The 26,391-nt window shown below is 42.5% G+C and overlaps 1 protein-coding gene across 1 annotated transcript; it reads left to right on the plus strand.

Moving 5' to 3' along the window:
• Positions 1-5,893: 5,893 nt before the first annotated feature.
• LOC306704419 (matrix-remodeling-associated protein 5-like) lies at positions 5,894-21,899 on the plus strand (the record flags this gene model as incomplete). Its single annotated transcript, XM_079170769.1, has 11 exons — positions 5,894-6,072; positions 6,269-6,398; positions 7,976-8,217; positions 8,622-8,773; positions 9,593-13,179; positions 14,592-14,733; positions 15,454-15,589; positions 15,966-17,192; positions 17,339-17,546; positions 18,163-18,384; positions 18,537-21,899. 11 exons carry the CDS (start codon positions 5,894-5,896, stop codon positions 20,679-20,681), a joined length of 8,370 nt encoding a protein of 2,789 aa, XP_079026895.1. The 3' UTR covers positions 20,682-21,899.
• Positions 21,900-26,391: the final 4,492 nt, after the last annotated feature.

Below are 26,391 nucleotides of genomic sequence, written 5' to 3' on the forward strand. Positions count from 1 at the left end.
CCATTGAAATATATTATCTTAATATTTCTATCTTAATATTATTTGTATTCAATGAAAGCATATCCAGAGCCTGATCATATAGTGTACAATAGATGGATGTTGGGCAATCCACATACTGCATGATTACACAATACAATGGGGATCAAACTTGTGGTTGTTTACTGATGACAAAATGACTTCAACATTTAAACCTCCAAGATGTATACTCAATGTGGGACCAGTACCCTGTATACAACACACAGATCATCACATATAGTACACGTCTCCACAGTACCTCACAATCTTATTGTTGTTTTCCCCCAGAATTGTCCACTGATTCCCCCTTTGTGACCCTCAGACCATGACCAGTGACCACAGATGTATCTCCTTGTGTGGCTGCAGAATTGTACGAAGACTCTACACTGCTTGCCAATGTCCAGACACAACTGAGAAACCATCACTCAAATGAAAACTGAAGACTCATATAAGTCACATATTTGTCATGTATATGGTTTTGCATTTTAAGCACTCTTTGCAGCCCCAAAAACTCTTCTTAGAACAAACTTGAAAATATGAAATATAATTTTAGTACCATAAAACAGGGCAGAATAAGGCCAAAAAGGGAGGTTGTGTTAGCTTAGCATAATTGCTACAATCAGACTATGACCACATCGACCTCCCCACTGCTATCCATCTCAAATAGTTTTGTTTCCAACTGAGAGTAAAGCTAACACGTTGTAAGAGATAAAAAAAAGTCCTTGTGACCATCCAACCATCAGTCCAGTGGATCCCTGCCATGGCCCGCTAAGCTCCAGGCTCTCACTTGGCCAGGCAAGCCTTGACCTCATGGTGTGCTGGAGCCTCAAATCAATAATAGACCTCAAAGTCCTGGACCTGGTGCCCCGGTGTGACCCTCGGGCTCTGAGAGAGCGCTCCTTCTTCAAAGTCAGACTTCAGGAAGGTTAGCTGCCATGAAAACCATGAATCTTAAAAGGCTGTGACAAAGATAGCCAGAGTTGACTGATGCAATAAAATTAACATTCGATTAAATTGAGCATAATTATTGCCTGGTAATTTACAGTGTGTAAAGAAAGCTTGTCATTTCAGTGTAAATGGTAATAAAGTAAACATGCTGCCAGTCACTGTTGACATTTTCACTATTTGAATGCCATGATCTTTCCCTGACCTGCAGTGCTTTAAGTACCTAAACATGACAATGAAGATGTGTTACTTATACTACCATCAGATATAGAGCACTGCAGGGATGGCATATTATTCAATGGCAACCCCGAAAGTTAGCATTGCACCGGTTCCCTCGACAAAAAGCTAAATGAAATTATCCTTCGGATTTTGGATTATTGCAGAAGATATAAACTCTGTAGCAAACACAAATGTATGATACATGTTATGCTCAGCAAGATAATCTTCACAAATGAACACCGCTTTTATGATTTCTGAATCGTGAATGCAATCGTCAGAAGTAAAAAGCCAACGTTAAATAAATTACACCACTGTCGCATGAGTGGGAGTTTACACAATGAGGCTGTGTAGGCGGACTAGAATGCGTGACGACGTTTTGGAGTCTCCTTTAGCCATTTGTTGGCAACCGCTATTTTTAAGACTCGCAAAAGCTTCAGTATTTCTGAGATGGGTATTTTATGATGTATTTTATATTGAAGAACAAAATGTTTCTAGCATCTAAAGTGCCATTGATATTACATTATGTCTTGATTTCTTCCTTTCCTTCCATTCAGACAGACACTGATTCATTTATTATGGTCCAATACATTCCAATACAGTGATGACCATTGTAACGAAGTGGGTTGGGATTGGGCCTAATGCTTTTCACAGCCATATCACCACTACAGGGAAAATTACACCACTGTCGCATGAGTGGGAGTTTACACAATGAGGCTGTGTAGGCGGACTAGAATGCGTGATGACCTTTTGGAGTCTCCTTTAGCCATTTGTTGGTAACCGCTATTTTTAAGACTCGCAAAAGTGCCAGTATTTATGAGATGGGTATTTTATGATGTATTTTATATTGAAGAACAAAATGTTTCTAGCATCTAAACAAAAACATATTTAAATAACCCATTGACCCAGTGCAAACATGCTGACTCATTTCTGTGTTTTAGGACTCGTCCCTGCAGCACTCTATTGTATTGCAAGACTGGATGTTGAGGGGAAACAATGTAATATGTTTGGAAGTCAACATTTTGAATACAACTTTACGTTCAGTATGAGGTGGCATTGTATTTGTGTATGTATTTGAAACATTTCTACGTATTTAGCAAGTTGAATTGAAATAACTTCTTGTGCCATGCATCAAACTAATGCTTTATTCTCATTTAATATATCCATCTTGCATTTACACGAGCAGGAAACTGACCATTCAACAATGCTGATTTCGATGAGAGTGCTTGGTCTGTCGGGTCAGTGTCGGTGCCAGACAACCTGTTCTTGTCTTTAACCAGCATGAACAGCTTTTCATGAACTAAGTGACTAAAGGTCTTGTTTCTTTTCTATAGATAGCTCTTGGCTTCATGCCCTTTCTGATCCCTCTATTCCTGTTTTCACTTTTTGGAATGACCTAGACAGAGAGTGAGTTTGTAATAATATTTTTTCTTTTCTCTTACTATTTTTGATTTTTTTGCAAGGTGCACAATATGAACTTAAAGATGCATAAACTAAGTTTGACATTGATGGCAAAATGATCATAGACAATAGTTCTCATACGGTTAAATGTACCCATAGATCATTCCCTCTTTTCCTTCCTCTATTTTGTATCGCTCTGAGCTTTTCTGACACAATGACTGCAGATACAAAATGTACAGTAATTAGAGAAAAGAGTCAAAACACAAAAGAAAGAAACACATTTTGCAGTCAAGTTCAATAATGTGAATATCATGCTGGGGGATGAATATAACTTAATAGAATGCTATGAGTTTTTTTTATCCAGGACTTTAGAGAAAGTTTATTCACACATCAAAGCCAGATCAAAAAGAATACATAATGCGCATGATTTGAAATTAAGTATCGGCAAGCTGGTCTCTTCGCGGCACCGAGTTGTTTACTTCCTGAATTCATGACTCCGCACTCCATTGGTTGACCTAGATAGCACCAAACCCCAGAGACAGAAAGATAGAGAGCAGTGATGACCAATGTACTTTTTAAAGTCTCAGTGGGTGAAGCTGGCTGGCAGGCACGGAGAACCAGATTGTAACTTTACTTATTTTGGACAGTAAGGCAGTTAGCATTTCACTCATTGATTAATTGATTAACTAATTCATACAATTATTAGCTTATATGTCCATAAGATAAGTCAACAACATGCAGTAATGCCTTTCATCCCCAAAGTGCCATTGATATTACATTATGTCTTGATTTCTTCCTTTCCTTCCATTCAGACAGACACTGATTCATTTATTATGGTCCAATACATTCCAATACAGTGATGACCATTGTAACGAAGTGGGTTGGGATTGGGCCTAATGCTTTTCACAGCCATATCACCACTACAGGGAATCAGTGCAGCATGACTTATGCCCTCACACACCAACATCGCCTCCAGTGACGTGGGTTACAGGGTGGTGGAGATTGGATTATAGGGAGCTAGGGGGATAAACAGTCATTCAAGATTAATTTTACAATTCATTATTCAGGCAGCTGATGTGAAAATTCAGCGGTGACCCTATTCTGACATCTGCTGCCGCTCTCTCGCACTGCTGCCCCAATGTCAACAGACTTAAACTGTATATGAAAGTTAATGTGGATGTTAAGAACTTCTATCTAAACAAACCATGTGGAAGGGGCCTCTAACACACACACACACACACACACACACGCACGCACGCACACGCATACAAAGGCAGATCATTAAAGGATGGTGGGTGGGGGGTTAATGTGCTTATAGGAGACAACAGCTGAGGAGCATCAGTCTATTTTTGTTGTCCCTTCATTTAAGTCTCTCAGAAGGAGGTGTGATCATTATGAGGTGCCTGAGAATCTGAGATCGCATGAAAGAGACAGTCCCTTGTTTAGTTGCCCTCACCCACATTTCAGGAGAAATGTCTGGAGCTATATTGGAGGAATCTACTGAAACACAACGTCCAGTATTTGTGCAATCAGATGGGCTTCATTGTCACTGTCCCTTAAACGGAATGGAGTCAAATAGGCATTTAATGGCTGGAGCCCTTAAAGATACAAAAACGGGTCAGAATTGGCTCAAACCGCCTTGGTGTTGTTTCTGTTTAAAAAGTTTGAGCCAATATATCAAGGACACTTTACTACAAAATATTAAATTCAATTAAACAGGGGGATGAAATTTAGTTTTTGTATCGTGACAGTGCAAAAAAGACACTGTAACAGCTTTTGGACATTTATAAAGGGACATAAACTTCAGGGAAAATACATAATGGAACAGTTAAATGAATTATACATTATAAAAACGTATATAATATAATCAGGAAGTTGCATTTGGTATTTTACTGGAAATCTGGGAAGGTGGGAGTCTCGTGGAAGAAACTCAGCCTCAGTTTTTGTAGCTCCTCTAAATGTAAGAAAAAGCGAATTGAAGGACACTGATGAGGTGAATCTAGCTAGAAGCCATAACCATTTAACTAATTAATTCTGAAAACAGATGGAGTGAGCAGAGAATTGAGGCGGGTGACGTAAAATGAGCTGCAGCTCGTCAGGAAGATATCCACTTCTTTGGCCTACATGCAGCGTAAAAAGGTTTGAGAAGCGCAACTACTGTGTTACCCCTGTGTTTCCAGAAAGCCCCTCCTCGGACAAACCCCTCAGCCGGAGCGTCACTCAAAGTTCACTTCAGTCCAGTCCCCTTTCCTAAGCTCAAAAACACACTCACACACATCCGCTGTCATCCGCACAAACGCGCGCACACACAGCGCCAGACGCGTTTGCATTTAGCCAGCCTGCCGCTTCCAGCGCTACTTTTCTTTTCATGAGACGCACAAGAAGACCTGTTGGGTGTTACTTTAAAGGTTTTCTTGTTGTGCGGAGTTGACAAAAGTGTGACTTCACTTTTTCCTCGCTCTCTCCTCAGTGACATTTTATGTGACAACTTTTTTTGGGGACTTTTTCTGTTCAACAATCTCGGAGTTTATTGGGTGAATGAACTGCTTCATTGAATATCAAATTTCCGAAGCGTGCAGTTGGATTCAAACCAGTATTTGATGGGCAAAATGAATAATTCTGGGAAGTAACTCCAAAGGATTTAAAGGTATGCTTTTATCAACCATGGCTATGCATTACAGTAATCTATTAATCTCGGATGCTTTATGCTAGAGTGCCCAATGTACTTTAATTTCAGTTTCAAATTTAAAAACCCTCTCAAAGCTATTACAGTTGCTTTGATGCATTTAAATGGTATAAGTGCATTTGTTTGCTTGTGTGAGATTAGATAAGAGAGAGAGAGAGAGAGAGAGAGAGAGAGGGAGGGAGGGATAGAGAGAGTTTCTGTAGGTGTAATTTGATGTCTTTCCTTTTACTCTTACCGAATCCTCCTGCACTTTTTTTTATTTACATGGTGAAATATGTCATTCAATTAACCTACTGGGCACACACACCCACGTGTGTAGATAGCCCAACACTACACAACAGACAAATGCAATGTATCAATGTGGCTTCAGTGTGGCTCTACGGATAGACAGTGGCATGTGCTGGAGGCTACAGATTGCAAATCCCCTTGTTTTTCGGCTGTTTGAATACAACCTGACTTGTGTGTGCGTGCGTGAGGGAGAGAGAAAGAAAGAGAGAAGGAGAGAGCGAGGCTCTCATCTGGATTTTGAGATGTCACTGTGGTGTACTTTGCTGCCCTCCATCAGTCTTGATCTTTTTTTCTCTTTGGCAGAGATAATCCCAGCGCTGCTTCTCGTCTTGCGGCGTGAAGATGAACTGGAGTGTGTGTGTGCCGCTGACTCTCCTGGTGCTGACACTTGCAGCGCCGATGGGGCAGGCCTGTCCCAGGAGCTGCAACTGCTACCAGACCGACGAAGTCCACTGTACGTTTCGCTCCCTGCTCACCATACCTTCTGGCTTGCCTCTACACACGCGGCGTATAAATTTAGGGTAAGGGAATGCATTTAATACATAAGCGATGTATGCATGCTTAAGATAAAGGGCTTATCATTTACCTTGCAAACACAGTCTCAGAGTATGGTTCCAGGTGTCAAGCTGAAGTTAATTAATGAGCTAATATGGAAATAATAGTATTTGTTGACTTACTGACGTCTCAGGTTGATGATTCTGTTTCTGTGCCCCGTAGGTTCAACAGCATCAGCAGGATCCATGACAGTTCTCTGGCTGGGCTGAAGAAGGTGGAGCTTCTGATGCTCCACAGCAATGACCTCCACCATCTCCCAGATGCAGCGTTCAGAGATATGAAATCATTACAGGTAAACAGAAAGAAGAGCAACACCAACGTGTGTTGAACCAATATCATGGTATAGTACTGAAACGAGAGGAATTTCTATTCAAAAGCAAACTAGTGGATGATGACAGCCAACATTTTGAGGCAGTCGAGACGATTCTACAGAGGTCTTGTTGTTGTTGTACAGTTCTACTTTATGGAGCTGGACTTATCAGCAACCAGCATTGAAAGTGTCCTGAAATGTCCTGTGGCAAACCAAACTATTGATGCTGGATTCTAAAATATGTGACTGTTAATGGGGAAAATAAATCATTGTCTCCTCACATATTTAACCTTTGACTCTGTGGAGATGAAGGTTTTTGCAGTGCACAGTTGAGAAAATCAAATTTTGACACAGTCTCCAAAGAATGTACTTTATTCCCTCTCCAGCCTCAGGCAGGGGTGCCACACAGAGGCTCCTGCACTATTTCAAATGTGCTTTCTGAGAGAAGGCTCAGCTCTTAAACTTTCTGTGTGTGTTACTTATAGTTAACAGTCCACATAGCTCTCTAACTAAGAGAGATGAGAATAATTAAACTGTTTGACTGAACCAATTTAAGTTTTTAGCTCCATGAGTAATGCAGGGATTATCAAGATATATAGCATTTGTCAAAATAGTACAATTAAGAGAGGTCCCTACATTGATAAATATGCCTAAATCTTGCAGTCATATTGTTGATACAAATTGATTAATAAAAGGATTCATTTTACATTTCATCGGGGAAAATAGTATGCAAATTAATAGTTGATATGATTTTGTTCACATTATTAAGCACATTTTTCTAATGTCTGCACAACTAATGCATAATTTATGTGCAGTCATTCTTTTCCCTGCTCAGTGACAGGAAACTTACTGGACATTTTTACAGCATCCTAAGGACAGAGTTCGCAGTCTGTGGGGAAGTCATATTACTCAACAAGCAATTGTTCCCTTCATCTCACGGGCAGATACTGATATAGTTGCCATTGTGTGATAATAGAATCCATATTTCCATATGCTGACATCTTCACGCTTTAGATGTTAGCAGCTGGAACTCTGCCAAAGTCTGCCTAAGTCGCCATCCTGCAGAGCAGATTTATCATAAGCCTCACAGAAACACAATTCCACAACATGGTTTTCGTGATGTGCCTTCTTAAAATGTAGTGGGCTCTCTACACATGACTAGAATATGGATCCCCTTGAGTATTCTGCTGAGGATGAAGGGTTAAATTCCATATCTGAAAAGTTGAAGACACCCAGTGCTTAAACATCAATTACATGTGAGGTTATGTGCCGGTGGAATTGGCTTCTCCATCGACTTCCCCATATCTTTTGAAAATGTACACAGACTGCATTCAGTCATGTTTGCTTACAAAGAGTTTTTCACCCCTTCGTCCTCATTACTATTCCCCTCACATCATTTGTCATAAATGAAATAAATTAAAAAGCATGTGGCGTCCAGTGACACACTCATGATCGTCGTGAAGACGTGGCTTCTTCATCAGCTTTGATGCTTATTATTTGATTACTCCTCTAATCCTTTATTGCTTCCGCTCACTCCATTTCCTCCCCCTCCTTCACAGATACTAAAGCTGAGTTATAACAAGCTGAGAGAGATCGGTTCATCTCTGACCTTCTCTGGCCTGACCTCACTGCTCCGTCTGTACTTGGATCACAACCTCCTCCAGCACATCCACCCCCGGGCACTGCTCCAGCTGACTAGCCTCAGGCTGCTGCGTCTGCAAGGGAACAGGCTGCATCAGCTGCACCCTCACACTCTGTGCACAATGTCCCTTCTGAATACATATTACTTCTCTACCCTCAGGTGAGCTTTAACACTTAAAGCACATCATGTAATAATCATTGTTGTAATATAAATAAACGCTCCTCAAAGAAAACTAATAGCCTGGTGAAAATTATAACACTTGTATTGCTGGTTATTGGTATTTGGACAAATGCACCTCTAACACTAAAGCTACAGTTTTGTCTCGTTACCTTTTTTTTTATCCACTTGTATAACTACTGCAGAGGAATACCTTTGGTCTGAACATGAAGAGGATGATGGAAATGATAAGAAATGATACATTTAATTCTTACCCCTAACCTGTAACCTCTCACTGCCCACTCCCATTCTTTCATCCATTCCTCTACGACTTTGATTAAACCTCGGTGTTCCCCCTCCCCCTTGTCACCTCAATCTTTTCTTTGCTCTGTTTTTCCCTCCTGTAGACACCTAGACCTGTCCAACAACAGCCTAACCACTCTGCCCAGAGAGACTTTAGCGACAGCACCTCTGTTGGAGACTCTTGCATTGCAGGCTAATCCGTGGAGTTGTGACTGTAGGATGACCTGGTTTCTCACTTGGAGTCTTTCTCATCCAGGTGACTGTCACATATGAAATATTATTTGTTTTCGCTTTGTTCACGTTGTTTTGTCTCCCATATGCACACATCTTTTATGGTGGTCATTGATTGTGCATTGAACCATAGTAATTCAGTCAAAAAAGACACAAAAATGTGGTGGGTAATGCAACATGTAGGTTGCTTGAGTGACTAAAGGAGAATAAATAGATTAGGAGATGAGGTAATAAGGAACATTGAGAAACAGAAGACTAATTTGTTGTTAATTCCAATCAATAAGTAGTATACATACTGTAATATACCATGGAAGATCCCATCAGATGATAAAATAAGATAAAGATACTTTATAACACATCTGGTTTCGTTATCTTGGTACCTCTGACATCTCTACACCTGCTTTTCATCACACACTCTTGTCTGTCTTCCTTCATTTTCTGTATCTCTTCCAGTGTGTCTTATTGAGATGTAAAAGAGGGCTGGACCATGAAATGCGTCTCATCAATATGCCAGATTTAACTTGCCATGGCTAATCTAGGATGACAGCATTGATGTGTGCAGATAAATTAAATATAGGCTAATGATTGCTGTGCAATAGTGAAGTGATGCATTTTTCTGATTCATGAGTAGATGAAGTAACCATACCGAATTAGTAAAAGATATAGAGGGTAATAGATGCCTAAGATCAGCTGGCATGACTAATACATGACACCACTAATATGTGCAGATAGCTTAAATGTGCACTAATATGTTTGTATAGTTGCTATGCTGTTATACACAGTTGAAATGCCAGAGATGGTGAGGATTATGACATCATTTTCTCTGCTTCTCTTTTTCAATTAGGCTTGAAATGTCCCAGCGGCCCTCAGTGTCCAATCTGTGCCTCGCCCGATTCCCTTCAAGGTCAGGGCTTGCTTGACCAGACTGACCTATCGTGCAGCTCGCCGGTTATCCCCTCCTCAGGAAGAGACACACCTTTGGAGACAGAACTTAGTGAAATCCAATCAAGTGAATCCTTTAGAGAGCCTTTAGGCACTGCCTCTCTGGGTCTGTCTGACCAACAGGGAAATAGTGTCACTCTGGGATGCAACATCACTCACTCTTCTGATTTCCAGGATATTGCTCCCCCTCCAGATCTCTCTCTTTCCTCCTCATCTCCTTTCCCCCTTGCTCTGTCACTCTCCCTGGAGTGCCCTGTGGAGAAACAGAGCTATGAAAATCTCTGGAGGATTCTTGCTTACTACAGTGAAACTGCGGTTCGCCTAGAGAGGGAGATCATGCTGGGTAAAGCCCCGGCATTGGCCTACCGCTACAGGCAGGCAGCAGAGACAGATGGATTTTATCACACTGGAGTCGAAGCTTCTGTTAAAGCCAAACCACAGTGGCTGCTACAGCCAGCCATTAGCATTCAGCTAAACAGAGCGCAGTCTAACGGACACAAAGTCCAACTTATATACTCAACAAGAGTCACTGCTCATCCGGACCCTGCTTCTCTTCCCTCAACGTCAGCCCCTCCCTCTCAGCCATGGGTGCTTATTTCAACTAATCATACCACCACGGCCCTGGTGGCACTAACAGGCAGTAAGGTGGAGCTATCATGTCCTCTTTTAAGTTCTGGTAACCCCAAAGTACAGTGGGTTCTCCCAGATGGTTCCATGCTGATCCCCCCCTCCATCAGCCTAGATGGTAGGCTCCAGGCTTCAACCTCTGGGTTACTTCTACACAAAGTACAGCTCTCAGATGCAGGGATTTACCAGTGCATAGCCAGGGCAGGCAGCGATGTAGATGTTCTCCCCCTGCGCCTGGCAGTGGAGGAGTCCTCTGTACCGCCTTTAGGTGAGCAAGTGGGACCTCCTGTCACCGGAAACATTGGTGAGCCCATCAGTCTGTCCTGCAAGGCATCTGGTTCACCAGCATCTCATATGAGTTGGGTGTTACCAGATGGAAACATAGTAAGGCGGGGATTCGCTGTATCAGGTGGGCTCACTATACAATCAAATGGAAGTCTGTCTCTGTCTGACCCGTCTCAGAGGGATGCTGGCCATTACCGCTGCATTGCTGTCAATCAGCATGGTAGTGATTCTCTGTCCATGCAGCTGGTGTTAAACTCACGACATCTCCCTCCATTTAGGGCTTCATTTCCCACAGGGCCACAGTCAGCCGCTGGCAGGTCAACCAAGATACGAGCTCCATTACTAATGGAGGAAGGATCAGGGGATGAAAAGGAAGAAGAAGAGAGAACTGTTTTTGGCAATAGGAAGCGCCTAAGACCTCCCCAACCTCCCCCAAACAGACGTTATCCCACCGGAAAACCTCGAAGACCTGGACCAAGGAGAGAAGGCCCCCTGAGAAGAGTAGAAGGGCCTTTATCATCCAATGACCAGAGAAGAAACCGCTTTGAGAACAGACATAGAGTTACCACAAACAAACAAAGGATCGACCCTCAGAAATGGGCTGACCTCCTGGCTAAGATACGACAAAAGAATGTTCACACTAATGACAGCCAGCCCATCGAAACAGGAAAGCCCACAGCTAAAGCACAGGGAGGAGGCAAATATGGAGACACAGGAAAACATGACGGACATCATGATAATGAAAGAAGTAGAGCTGAGGGAGCAGGGGTGGAAGCAGAAACTGAAGGGTCATCTGTTGATGACACTGATCTACAAGAGGAAAGCTTACAGCACAATCATTCCGTTCAAACAGAAATACTAACACACACAGAGACAAATACAGACACTGAGACAGAGACAGAGATAAATAAAGAGACAGAGGAGCTAACAGAAACACAGACAGATAGTGAGAACGAGACAGAGACAGAGAAAGCATCTCCACAGAAAGAGAAAGTGAGAAACACAGAGACACAGAAAGAACCAGTCACATCTAAGCCAAGCTCAGGAACAAATGAAATTGTCCTAGAACCAGGTGAAGGAGGTGAGCCAGAAGCAAACACCAACCCATCTAGGACCAGGCCTCAAAGCCCCCGGCAGGGACTCTTCCCTAATTTGGTACCAAACTCTCGGCCTCAAAGCCCGTGGAATTCTCGCAGAAGAATCGGACAGCAAAGACGAATCATCAACAGGGCCAGGGGACGCCCTTTGACCCCACCCCGACCTTTCCCTGACGCTACGAACCCAGGGTCACAACCTGCAACACCTGACACTACCACGGACGAAATGAATTTGTTGTTGCTGGCGGCAACAACCACATCTCCAGCTATTTCGTTCACACGGAGTGACCATATTTCGGCTGCTCCAAATTATGTGGCACTGCATCTTCCGTCTACTCCTTTTTCTAACACTCATGGTTACTCCACTTCAAAATCTGCCTCCCCCTCATTGACTCTATCTTCCTCCGCTCCAACCTCATTATCCCCCTCTCACACAAAGATACATATAGACATGGTGACTCACTCAGCCAACATCCCAGACACTGCAGGGTCCACTCTTTTCAACACACTGACAACAGAACCCACTCACTCGGACACTGCAATCGCACAGACACATGAGCCACACACACAAACCAGGACACATACAGCCTTAGGCAAACATGTTGATAGACCCCAAAGCAAACTTAGTGAAGAGCTGTGGATGGATTTGTCAGGTGTACCATATGAATCCCACTCCTCCACCTCTCTCCTACCCACTTCTTCCTCCATTATTTCCTCTACAGTCCCCAGCGCAACAACTACTACAACAATCACAACAACCCCTATTACTCAAAAGAGCCCTCATGCTACTAGTTCTAATGGAAGCACTGCAAGTACATCTACTACCACAGCTAGTGAAGACACATTTCTCACAACAACTACGAGTACTCCTATGACTGTAAGTCCCATCATGCCTACTACAACTGCCATTATTATCCCATCAATCAGCACTACCAGAAGTACTACAGATACTCCTACGTCTACTACTACTACTACCACAACTCCTTTTCTTACATCTACTAGTCCCACTTCCACAACTACTTCCTCAACTATACCTTCTACTACTTATTTTACTACTACTACCTCTACGAGTACTACAATCTCATTCAAAGTTATTCCCACAACTCGTAACCCCACTACCAGTACTACCACCACTACCACGACTACTAAAACTACTTCTCCTACGAGTAGTACTAGATCCACCATCTCAGCCAAAACCTCTCCAACTACTACAAATTCAGTTGTACCCAGAACATCACCTACTACTACAACAACAACAACAACAACAACAACAATAAAGAAATCAACCAGTAGCACAGCATCATCCAGAGAGAGGCCGAGCGTTGTACATGTTGATCCCAGAAGCTGGCCTGTTCCTGGGAGTCCAAAGCAAAGTCGACCCGCTACTGAGTGGAAGAACCCTGCGGCCAATTCTATTCCTGATTCACACAGCAGCAATCCACAAAGGCTCCCCTCACCTTCGCTCCCTGTCGCCCCTGTGGTGAGTTCAAATCAATTTATTTTACACTCTATTGCTATTTTGTTGATTATTTTACCCAAAATGGATCTTAAAACATGCACATACGTAGATTATAACAAGAGTAAGATTCAAGTTCGGGTGACGATTTATTCATTTCACTAGCAAGGACCACACCATCAACGGAATGCATTTAACAATTTATTTGTGAGACATGAATGATAGCAAGGATTGTACGTGACTTCCGTCTAGTCGTTCGGATGAGTTGTGGGGAGCTTCGTCGGAGGATCCGCCGTGGCGCCCAGGCTCCACGAACCCCTTCAGGACCCGACGAAAAAGATAGAAAGAGAGAGAGAGAGAGGAAGAGGAAGAAGGGGTTGGGAGGTTGGGGTTTGGAATGCGAAAACTGGACGGGATGAGTGGGTTAGGGATGTATTTATAGGAATACCGGAAGAGGCGTGTTAGAGGTGTGATCCTGCTCCTGAAATTATGCTAAGTAGCTTCAATTAATTGCTAATGTCTGCCATTTTTCTGCTCCTTGCTTTCAGTCATTCATTCAACTAGTCCCTGCTTTAAGTGCACTCTTAAATTGCAGTTCAGATATTTTCTTTGTTGTCAGCTAAGTGGAAGTCAAATTAACATTTATTTTCTAAGTGAGTGCTGGTCCAGAAAAAATAACACACACGTACGCGTGCGCACACACACACACAAACTACACACGACTATGCAAGCCCTTTGGCAAAACAAAAATGCACAATAGATCTGAAAATAGTCTAATCTTCATCCACATGACCTGCTATTAAAGCGAAGGGATGTTTATGACAATTCTTCAATTTCATGGGTTTTCCCTGCCAGATCTAAAGAAGAGATGAAAAACACATGTTCCATAATCAGCAACATTATGTGTTTAGATACCCTAATCCCATGGATTCGAGATAATCAATTGTTAAATAATTTCCAGAGCTCTTTTGGCCAGCCTCAACAGACCAAACCCGAGGGTCCATCCCAAATTATTCTAAATCTGACTACAGTATTAATGTATTATATTTGAGAACCTGAACAATGCTTAAAAAAATGTTTACTGTTCAAAAAAATACTGAAGAGTTTACATATTCATGTTACTCTCTGTTTTAAAGTTAGATAACTTTTTGGAATAAATCTTTTGGTACTGATGAATAATGGTCTTTACCCCCCCCCCCCCCCCCCCCCCAATACGTTTTGATTCATATGTTGTTTTTGTTGGATACTGTTCCTTGAAATTGTTTTATACAGTCAGCACTTGGCCAAATAATCTATTGATTACATCGTGGTAATATGTAGGTTTTCTATTCTTACTATTTTTGATTTTGTTTCTGTTGCTGTTAAAATTAGATTAATATAATATCTAGTATCCATTACTATGCCACTATAATCTCTTTACTTAATCGTTTTCATAGCGCCCAGTAGTGAGATCCAGACCGAGGATTGCAGACCCACACATCAGGACAGTGTCGTTCCCAGCAGAGAGCACTGCCAGGCTGGCTTGTGAAGCTCAAGGAGAGCCGAAGCCCTCCATCACATGGACTAAGGTCGCCACAGGTACACACAGTGCAGCGTCATTTTTTTCAGCATACACACATGTGCACATATTCGAAACAAAACACTATTAATTTAATTAATGTATAAATCAAGGTTGAGTTTTAACTTCGCTTGTATTTACGTCTACATGGAGGCCTATCAAATCTGGTTCATGGACTGATGTAAAAACTCAGCAAAGTTATCCAGTTTACTCAGTAAACCTAATCTCTGAAACTTCAGGCCTATATTTTCAACTATGCTGGGAAACATTATAAATGTTTAATTATAGATGTGAATATACAATTTATTCATACTGTGAAAAAGTACAGACTGTACCTTTAAAAACAGAATAAGTAAAGGTTTGTATTTACATCCTGAGGTCATAGATGTGAAAGGAAAATCACCCTCAGCTTTAGTATGTGCTATAACTAAATGAATATGAACACATTTTACACAGATGAAATAACCCATTAACACCCAGCATTACGCACTGGCTTGCACACAATAGGCTTTTCTCCCGCTTGCCATGTGGGAAAGACATATTGGAAGGAAGTAATGGAACATTTTATGAACTGCATCACTGGGTTTACTACCATGCTGTGCCAGTCAGCATGTCCCTGATCCTCCTTTCCTCTGTCTCTGTCTCTTACTCATTCTCTAACTTTCTTTCCCACTCTGTCTCCTCACTGCTGCTCTCTCTTGCTGTCTGTCTGTCTGTCTGACTGTCTCTCTCTCTCTCAGGAGCGGTGATATCAATCCACTCCAGGGCTCAGCGTTTTGAGATCTTGCCAAATGGCACCCTTGTTATCCAGAATATTCAGCTGCAGGACAGGGGCACATATATCTGCAGTGCACACAGCTTTATTGGTCGTGACAGGTGATGCTATTGATACCAGAATATGAATGCAATATATACCATTTAGTTATAATTACCAGGGGAACTATTTAACGTACTAATTACATAGGCCTAAGGCAAACTGCAAATTACTGAGTATTATGAATGTATTATGATTGCAAGCATACCTATCATAAGTCATATGCAAATGGCTCTATATGACATTGTTACCTCTGAATATTATGTTTTTCAAGGCAATGTCTCAAGGATTCCTGTTCGAATTGTGTATACATGCCTTTGGGTGTTCCCTAAATGTGTCATATGACATTCATGGTTTGTTTCTTGTATTTACGTGTATTTGAAATGTGTGCATGTGTTTATATGTTGAGTTTGTGTGTGCTTTACTCTTTCATGATAGATTACTAACCACCCTGGAAGTGTGGACCCGGCCCCCTCGGATGCAGCTGGCCAGCTACAGAGAAGCTACCATTCATCAGGGTGGAGAGGTGCACTTGGAGTGCCAGGCGGATGGCGTTCCCAGCCCCCTGCTCTCTTGGGTTCTTCCTGATCGTTCCGTCTTGACCTCCACTGCTCCCTCCACCAGTCGCATCACTATGGACAAAAATGGAACCCTCCACATCTCAGTAACTTTACCTAGTGACAGAGGAGTGTATCGCTGCGTGGCCTCGAACTCAGCAGGTGCTGCCAGTGCCTCTGCTCGTGTACACGTGTCCTCGTTGCCCCCAGTGATACAGCAACCCAGAGAGGAACACCTGCTCTTGTTTCCAGGGAGGCCTGTTTATGCTCACTGCTCGGCCCGAGGTGCCCCGCCACCAACTCTGCGCTGGCGAATCCCAGATGGGACTCTAGTTCGCCCATCCCAGTTTCTTCATGGCAACCTTTTTGTCTTGCCCAATGGGACACTGCATATTCGCGGCGTCGGGCCAGAGGACTCAGGGAATTACGAGTGCACAGCAAGTAATGCTGTTGGGGCCGATAAGAGAACAGTGAGGGTAGAAATTGAAGGGGGAGCAGAAGGAGAAAGGAGACACATTGGAGCAAAAAGTAAAGGGGAAAAAGCAGTTGCTACTGAAAACAAATCTCCTTCAACTTCACTTCATAAAGACAGAACTTTGTCCATGCCCAGCCACCCATCAAATCCATTCAACTCCGCTAGACTCTCCCATCCATCGCCCTTTGAAAGAGCCAGGACCATGCCGCTCACCCCCAGTTCTTCTGGCTCATCTTCTTACCCTCAACAACCCAATTCCTCTAACTCATCTCCTAAAATCAATAAAACAGTCACTGCCTCCCCCACATACTTGACCAATGCCAACAAAACAAAACTCTCCTCTCTCTCCCCACCCTCCACTGTGCCTACAAATAACATCAAAGTGTCGCCCGGCATTGTAAACAACACAAGAATGACTTCCTCTTCCTCCTCTGACAAAATCAGAGCCTCCGCTGCTTTGCATCCCTCGCCTGTCTCCCCCTTCAGTAAGGCCCATATTGTCTCCACATCACCCTCCATTACTGCTGTCCACTATGGTTATTTTTTGCAGCTCCACTGCTCTGTAACTGGCAACCCATCACCCATTATCATTTGGAGGACCCCCAACAGGAAACTGGTGGACATGCACTTCAGGTAACGGGGACGTGGGTTTGTGTGAGAAAAAAAGCACTTAAATTCTGTTGGTTGTACAATTATATCTTTTGACAATTCTGTCAGTATCATGTCTCAAGTGTATACTTTGTGAATTGTGAGTGTGTTTGTCCAAAATTGAATTTCAGTTTTGACCAACGTCTGAAGGTGCACACTAATGGCACCCTGTCAGTCCAGAGAATAACCGAGAAGGATGCCGGAGACTACCTCTGTATCGCGCGGAACAAGGTCTCAGATGATTATCGTCTCCTGCGTGTCTCTGTGGTTACCAAGCCTGCCAAGATCGAGCCTAAACAGCCACTCACTCAGATGGTGTCATTGGGCAAGCCACTGAAGGTGAGCTATAAAAGAAGTGAAAAAAACCTCTGCCCAGCTCCCAATAATTATGTTTATTCAATAAAGAAAAACAGCAATTATTAACAGCATTCATATATCACACACCTCTTTTGGAAACTTGTACCAAATAATGCCTAAAACTTTAAAGCAAGTTGAACTTTTCAATCCTTATTTTTTGTGTAGACAGTGATCTGTGTTGGGTGTCTTCTATCGCTGGGCGTGGTGCCAAACATTTCTACAGCTTCAAGCAGTCTTTGGTTGTTTTTTTTTAAATCAAAAAGTACTTCATATTTTTTCGACTCAAAAAGAAAAGAACAACCTGTCAGGTCGAAGCGTGTTATGAATCATCAACAGTGGCCTTGAGGGGATACTTCTTCACACATGAATATTTAACGGTTAATGAAAACGATGTCAAGTGGGGTGAAAGAGGACACATATGTGTTGCTTAGCATTGCATTCTTTTTTTATAGCCTTAAAACAGCCTGAAAATAGAATACAGTATGTGTCACTCCTCCTTACAAAGAGAAGATATTATTTATCAACAGCTAAGCTTCCAATCAAAATAAAAGCCACAAAAACCTCTCAATGGTAGCAATAATTATCCCGTTCCTTGCAGGTGGACTGCCAGGCATCAGGACTACCTGACCCAGCAGTCCGTTGGAGCCTACCGGATGGAACCATGGTGAACAGCGTGTTGCAGGGGGAAGACAGAGGCGGGCGAGCACAGAGGTTAACTGTGTTTGACAATGGCACGTTGCTGGTTCCAGCAGTGGGTATGGGAGAAGAGGGAGACTACACGTGTTATGCTGAGAATCAAGGAGGTCAAGACACCATGAAGGTTTTTATTTATACTTTAAAATCAAATCGAAATGTTGTGATGTTACTCTATAATTGAATAATGCCTTGATGTACTACACTATACACATGGGATAAATAAAAGCACACATTAATTCAGTAATTAATTCCTTCATACACATTTAATCTTTTAAGGTCAAAGTAAAGATCATGATGGCATCTCCACCAAACTTCTCTGATGACAGAAGACGCCACGTCATCAAAGTACGTCAGGGGGCAACCGCCAAAATTCGCTGCCAGGCCTCAGGAGTTCCTGCCCCGACAGTGACATGGTTTTCCCCAACAGGCCGTGTCATCCCACGAAGTTTGGGATCTAGTTTGTATGCTGAGCGGGTTGTGGCCATTTCAGATGGAACTCTGGAGGTTCGTCTGGCTCAAAAGATAGACACGGGAAACTATACATGTCGAGCAAGCAGCCCAGCCGGGGAGAACAGCATGGTGGTGGGCTTGGAGTTGGAGGCTCCGAACCATGGACCGAGTGGTCCGGTCGGAGGAAGAGGTTGGAGTACCAGCAATGGGCCTGGCAGTGGTCCTAACAGTAGATCAAGGGACAGCATTAATAATGCAGGGTTAAACCAGTATGGATTTACCAATGCAGACACAAGCAAGCTTGGCAGCAATAACAGCAGCAACAATGGCTATACTGATCATAATGGCAGAATAAGAAGCATTGTTCCAAACACTGGCACTGGCATAGCAACCAGCGGGTTTAATCCGGCTTTTAGGAGTGACAGTCGAGTTGGATCGAACAGGCCAGTCAGTGGAATCACAACACAACTTGGAAGCAGTGTTGTCAGTGTTGGGGTGAGCGTGGCTAAGAATATAGACATTAAACCAGATAACATTGGAATAAATCAAAATGGACCCAGCGTTATGAGTAATAGTAATAGTGTGGGTAATAGTCACAGCACAGTTAGAGGAGATAGTGTAGAAAGGACTTATAATAATGAAGTCATTGGAGGAAAGGCTATTGATGAGGCTAACACCAGCAGAAACAATGGCAGGATAAGTGGTACTTCTACAAATGTTGGAGGTTTTAGCAGCAGCGTGTCTAATAATGGAGCTGGTAGTGGCACACTCAGAGGAAATGTGTTCAGTAGGAGTAGCAGCAGTAGTAGTACCAGTATAGCTGCTAGTAATACAGGTTCTAACAACTCTACTAACGCAGTTGTGGGTGTGGTAACGACAGTGAAGCAGCGAGTGGTGAAAGGCCAAACTGTTCTTTTGCCATGCCCCTCCCAAGGCTCCCCTCCCCCCCGTCTGTCCTGGCTTCTGCCTGGTAACGGAGTGTTGCCAGCTCCTTACTATGGCAGCCGATTCGTTGTGCACCGAAACGGCTCCTTGGAGCTGCGAGGAGTGCGGACGAGTGATCGAGGGACCTTTGCGTGTGTGGTTAGAGGTGAGAGAGAACAGACGCAGATACAGGTGGAGCTGGAGGTCTCTGAGCCACAGAACGAGGCCAGATCTCCGCACAGGGGAGCGGCTGTGGAAAGGCCTGCGCAGGAAAGTCGTTTAATAGAGGCGCCTCGCTCAGGGGCCTCATTGCATTCAGCTCAATCCTTAAACTCAAAGCCAGTGTTGCCTGAGACGCTTCATCCAGTTACTCAAGCGCCTCTACACAGAGCCCAGTCTTTACCTGATGCACCTCGTCCAGTTGGCCCTCCACCCCGCTCCGCTAGCCCCGTCTCAGAGCCAGCAGTGAGCACCAGAACAGCTCCCTTGGTGAGCATCATCAATGGAGAGACCCTTCGCCTGCATTGCTCTGCTTCTCACACCCAGGGCGCTCTCTCATGGACCCTGCCCAGTGGCAAGGTACTGTCTCTGGGTAAGAGTGGTGACTCTGACAGATACCTAGTCCAAGAGGATGGAACACTAACAGTGCAACAGGCCTCTGTGTTCGACCGCGGCAGCTACACCTGCAGATCCACCAGTGTCGACTCCTCCTCGGTTTCAGTCGTCACGGTTCCCGTCATCGTCATCGCCTACCCCCCACGCATCACAGCAGGCCCCTCCCCTGTGACCTACACACGGCCCGGGGTTGCTGTGGAGCTGCCGTGCCAGACGATAGCAACACCTCGGGCAGCGATCACGTGGGAAACACCAGACCTGACGCAGCTGAGGGTGATGGGTCAGGCTCGAATCTATGGCAACCGCTACCTTAGCCCTCAGGGCTCCTTGGTGATACAAAACCCGACAAGTAGGGATACAGGATTTTACAGATGCACCGCCAAAAATGTAATCGGTGTAGACACCCAGGCGACCTATCTGCATGTTATATAACAGGGTGAAGCAAACGCACACGCGAACATGCAGCACAGAGACAGAGACACCACCAGTCTTCTGAACTGGTGAATGAACTCTTCTGCTGTCAACACTGTATGTGTCCCACATGCCCAAAGGAACTGCAAGGCTCCGTGCAGGAGATACTGTTAAAGCTCAGAAAAGACACTACTTATAAATTGGTATATGTCTTATGTACGTATTTTTAATGTATGACTTTGTTTTCAATACTGTATTGTTTTTATATCAAGAACGCAGCGTAACGCATGTATGTCTGCATAAACATATAATGTGTGTTTGAGGACGGTTTGTTTCGTGTAGCTGGAGGTACACTTTTACTTGTTGTGCTTTGTTTATTTAAACGTAGGTATTGCTGAATCAAAGTACAAACGTGTTGGTAATGCTGAAAGACAAACATGCTTTACTTTTTCAGGTTGCTTTATATCATTACTTTACACATTCATCCACTAACACTGAACTACAGCATGTCATACAGTATTATACTGACTTGGTAACTGAACATTGTACACACAAGACAGCATCACACAGAAATGTTGCAAATTGGGACTTCATTCACCAAAACAAAACTTGGATTTCAAATTGCAGCTTGATATTTACCGTATTAACTATTGAAACACTTTTTGAGTTAAAAACTAAGTAAATTACAAACTACATTGTAGAAAAAAGTGGGAGTTTGTTGTGGTGTAAATACAGTAACATAAATTGGCAGCCTTATTTGCATTATACTGCCTCCAAGTTACATTGTAAGTGTAACAGGCATGAAGAGGGAGGGCTCCAGCATTACAAACCACCCAAACACCAGCTTCTCTGGGACTTTTTGAACCAAACTCATCTCGTGACTTTTATGTGGGTTTCAAACTGACAAATATTGTTCTTCAAAAATCAAGCGTATCTCACATTCAGCCACAGTAATGCTGTGAGAATGTGAAAATGTAAGAATGTACAAAGCATTCATGTTAACACAACAGTCAGTTCTTTGAAGATTGATCTTTGTGTTTATTTAGATATTAAAGATTGTATAAATGTATGTGTGGAGCCTGCCCTAAGTGTGTGCACAAAGCCAGCAGCTCATAGTTAGCATGTTTCCTCTTCTCTTTGAAGTTTTCATTTTGTCCTTAAATTATTTGTCTTGTAAAGGCGGTGTTTTGTCACAAAGGGAGAAATTGACATTTTTGATGTCTGACTAGTTACGATGAATTCGGGCTATATTTTGAACAGCTTCATTTTATAAATAAAAATGGATCAAATAACTGAAAGTGTTTTGTTCAGAAATACGGACAGAGTGTGTGCTTGTGCGAGTGTGGGTCGAGTCAGAGTGAGAAAAAGAAAACACCTCTTCTGAGTGAAACAGCTCGGAAGGAAACTTTTCCTTGAGTTTATTATGAGAACAGAAACTCCTTATCCCCGGCTCAGCTGTCCAACCAGGAAACGGGGTCTTAACTGTAGATGAGACACATGTTGATGACATCATATTGCTCTCCCTGGGAAATGCAATAAAACTCACAGCAGCCGGCAGAGCGACTCCAAGCACCACCCTGCGCTCACACCTGCCAAGTGCTCTTTATGGTGTGTATTCTGATTCCACTAAATACGAATACTGACTGAGTTCTGAGTCGGCAGTGCTGTTGATTGACACTATTTGACACATAGAAGCAGTTCACAGCTGGTAAAAGTGGAAACAGTCTTAAAGTTGTGGTTTACAGTGTGCATAGTGGGACGTCTCTGCTGACAGCTCGTTCAGTGACAAATCCTTGGTGCGTTGGCGTTTAACAGCCTTTTGTGATGATTTGGATTGACAGTTCCGCGCTGGTATTTAGCTTGGTGTCCATCGGTGAACACTTTTGTATCATTTACTGTGGCTGACATTATTTTCTTTCATACTAATGGCCGTAATAGTGCATCATCACAGTGCACTGCTTACACATGTGGAATAAGTATTAGCAAGCAAACATGCAACATAGACAAAGCCCGGGACTGTCCTCAGCTCTTGAGGCAAAAAGCTAACACTAAATTAAGCACTCCTCAAATGATTACCATCAATCTAAACCAGCTGATGTTATTAGTCAAACCTCGTAAAAAAGTTATTGAGTGACTGAAACGTTAAAAAAAACGAAACAAACAAAAGAATGCATAGTTTATTGCGGCGAAGTTGCTCACAGATCAAAGGCAGTACTAATCAAAATGATTGCAATGCACCGCTCATTAATTTAGGCAGTTTAGTTTAGTTTGAGTATATAGTGGGAAAAATAGCGCAGTAACATTAGAGTTCTGTTTTGTTTTCAATGAGGCCAGTTGTTCTCTGCTCAGGATTTTCATGTTTTCAATTATTTCTTTTACAGTGTTGGAGCGTTTCCATCCATTGTGGCACACCGGTTTTATGGTTCCATGTCTGTGATCCTTTGTGAGAAAATAAATTATTTCTAATCCTCTTTTGCATCGCAAACTTGCAAGCATATAACTAATAAAGAGCAGCACATGGGCTTTTTATTTGGCATTTATTTCACTTTCCCTTCTCTTGACATGAGGAGATTGCAGAATGAGTAAGATGTCTGGATTGTATTGGATGCAACTATGTAGCAATAGTCTACAGATTTTTTTTTTACATGTGTGTAAACATAAATGAGGCCTTTTCTGCTACACAAATCTAATAAAGTAAATTTAATTTAATTACTGCCAATGATCTCAAGTTATCAAACCTTTCCATTTACACCAATGATCTACAATCCAGCAATAGTGCATCAGCCCAGTCTTGTCATGATCAATGGTAATAACATTATTTCTGGGGAATAATGTTATAATACATTGGAACGTTGGAAAAGGAAAATAATACACAAAAGGATTCCTGCCACACACTTAAGTTGTCACTTAAGTGTTTTTTATTTTAATACATCACTGCCACCTGGAAACTCAACTATGTAATTTGTAATACAAAACACACATTGCCGCTACATCTGCTCACTTTTTACATATTCACAATCAATGGTGTCATCCCAGTTTAGTCATGCCAGCTGAATCTGGCACATCAATGAGACACATGTCACGGTCCACCCCGGTTTCATGTTTGTATCAGAGTAAAAAGACAGACAACATTTAGTCATCTGGTTTAGTGTGTGCTGATTTTTCTATGTGTTTAAATAGAAAACAGGCGGTGCAACTCCTTTTATTTTAATGGATAACACTGTTTTACTGGAGGCCTTTTCTTGACAGAAAAGGAACTTGATTATACTTTACAGTGAACCACATGCGGTCAGGTGGAAGATATATTTCAAAATGTACTGTGCTAAAGTTGTCATCAGTACCATAATCATTGTATTACTCAAGTTCAGTGCTGTAATTTATATGGTGAAGTACTCCACCACCCACTGAGAGGCCTCAGACGGATTCATTACGTTTACATCTTTAATGTTGCTTTAGAACAACAATACACTTTGGGGTGAAAAAGACATTTTGCTTTAACGCCTCATTAGGTTCGCCCATCATGAATGTGCTTTTCCAATATATTTTTATTAAATTTGGTTCCTCTAATGGAAATATTAATGATATGAAAATACGTAAAGGGTCTGAAGTCTTTCATTTCACAGTAATAATCATTATATAACTGGAAATAATTGGAAAATTATTCCTGCATGGAAGAGCACTTGGGAAAAGCACCGCTTGACAACTTCCCCCTATGGTTTCAGAATGGTTTATTTTTTACTTTACATCAACTTTAATACGGCAGCTCTAACTAATGTGTAACTAATAAAAGGGCAGATGGTTTGAACATATTTCCCTCTATAGAGACCTATTGTCTGTTATTTCCTTTGTGTAAATTAGTGTCTGTCTAATAACACATTCACATATAGGTTTGTCCTTATAGGTATGACTCATCTCACCTTGCATTTATCAAGACAGGATGATTATTTTCCCTCCTCCATATGGCTGAAGATCAACCAGTGAAGTAATGAGCACAAGACAAAAGAGAAATTAAGCTGGAATGTAAGGGAGGATGTATACTGTCGCAGTTATTTGGATCTAAACTTAAATGTAACCAAAACTTCAGTCAGCTGTTGTCATACAGATTTCACAGACGTGACATAATGGGAACACAAATGGTGACAAGAGACAAGATGCAACATGAGCCACATGTGCGTGCTCATATTAAGTACGCAGACTAATAAACGTGTGCATAGTTTGTTATATACAAACAAACACACACCCTCATTTCTCTGTGGCTTAACAGAGCTTACAGTAATATCATTTCACCAGCTGTCCAAAAATGTTTTTAAAGAAGAAAAAGCAAAGAAAGACTCAACATTACCATCTCAGTCAGCAACATACACTCCAAACACATCTCATGTCACATACCTCACGCAGGGATATCACCACTCACAACAGGCCGTGTTTACACTGATGCTTAAACCCGTTAGCAGCTCATTCAAGATCGGTTTCATTAAGAATGTGTTTTATAAAAATAAAATCCTGAAGAAGACTGACCAGCCCATCTCATACTGAGGAAAGACGGACTGTGTCGTCATTGCATGTTTGACCTATTTTAACAGTTAATCATTTTAACTCACTGAAGAATGTTAAATGAGCTTGACTCTGCTTCTAATGTGCGCTATCTTGATTCTGCTATTACGAAACAGGAACATTGTATCTGTATTGATTCAATGTGTCCCGGTTTTATTACTTTATTACAAATGTTAAAATTTGAAACCAGACTGAGGGATTTTCCCTCGCCGACGTCCCCTGAAAATACATAGAAAAGTAAATGAAACATATATGAATTGAATTCTGCATGTTCAAATGGGGAATTTTAAGGAAAAGGAGTTACAAATATTTACATCATGCCAAAACCAGCAAACGCCTGGGTAAAAAACAGCTAAGCTCAGTTCAGTCTCTGAGTTCTACCCGGTTCATGTCAGTATTAATCTGACTTCAACTGAGAGTCAGTGACCTCAGCTCCACGTTTCTACACCAGGGGAGACAAACGGTTACAGTATCCATCACAAAATACTGCTGAGAGCGGACTTTGGGTGTTTTGCGGCACATGCAGCAGGTCAGCTGTGTGTTTTTGTGTGTCCATCTACTGTATATTACTAGTGTGTTCACTTGAAGGATAATACAAAAAGTTCTGTATGTATGTGAGTGTCCGCCTGGCAGGGTGTGTCGGTCAGCTGTTAATGATGCTGTCATGTCAGGGAGTCTCCTTTCTCAGGAGAAAAGACTGACTCATGGGCTAACTGGCTGGCCTACTTTTACTGGGACTGGAAACTGGATCACTGCAGGACACAGACACACACACACACACACACACACACACACACACACACACACACACACACACACACACACACACACACACACACACATACACACACACACCTGCAGGGGCCCAGCTACTGCATGTGCAAATCTTTTGACTTGCAGATAACAAAAGTCACAGTTGAATCATGGATGACAGATGAAGTCTTTGTGGACAGTCACACAGCTGCTTTGAACAAAGCTGTAAGGTTTGTCAGCAACCCCTATGAGAGGACGTACTGAGTTTGCTTGATTTTAGAGAGACGAGTGCAGTGCCTGTTCAAAAGGTGCCTGTTCAGAATGTGATGGTTGCTTGGCCTCTGGTATTTCGAGAATCGCCCACCAAAACAACTTCACACTCGACAATGTGCTTCATTGGGTCCTCAGCAATGCACCCCTCAAG

The sequence above is a fragment of the Pholis gunnellus genome (genome assembly GCF_910591455.1).
Source record: "Pholis gunnellus genome assembly, chromosome: 12".
NCBI lineage: Eukaryota > Metazoa > Chordata > Actinopteri > Perciformes > Pholidae > Pholis > Pholis gunnellus.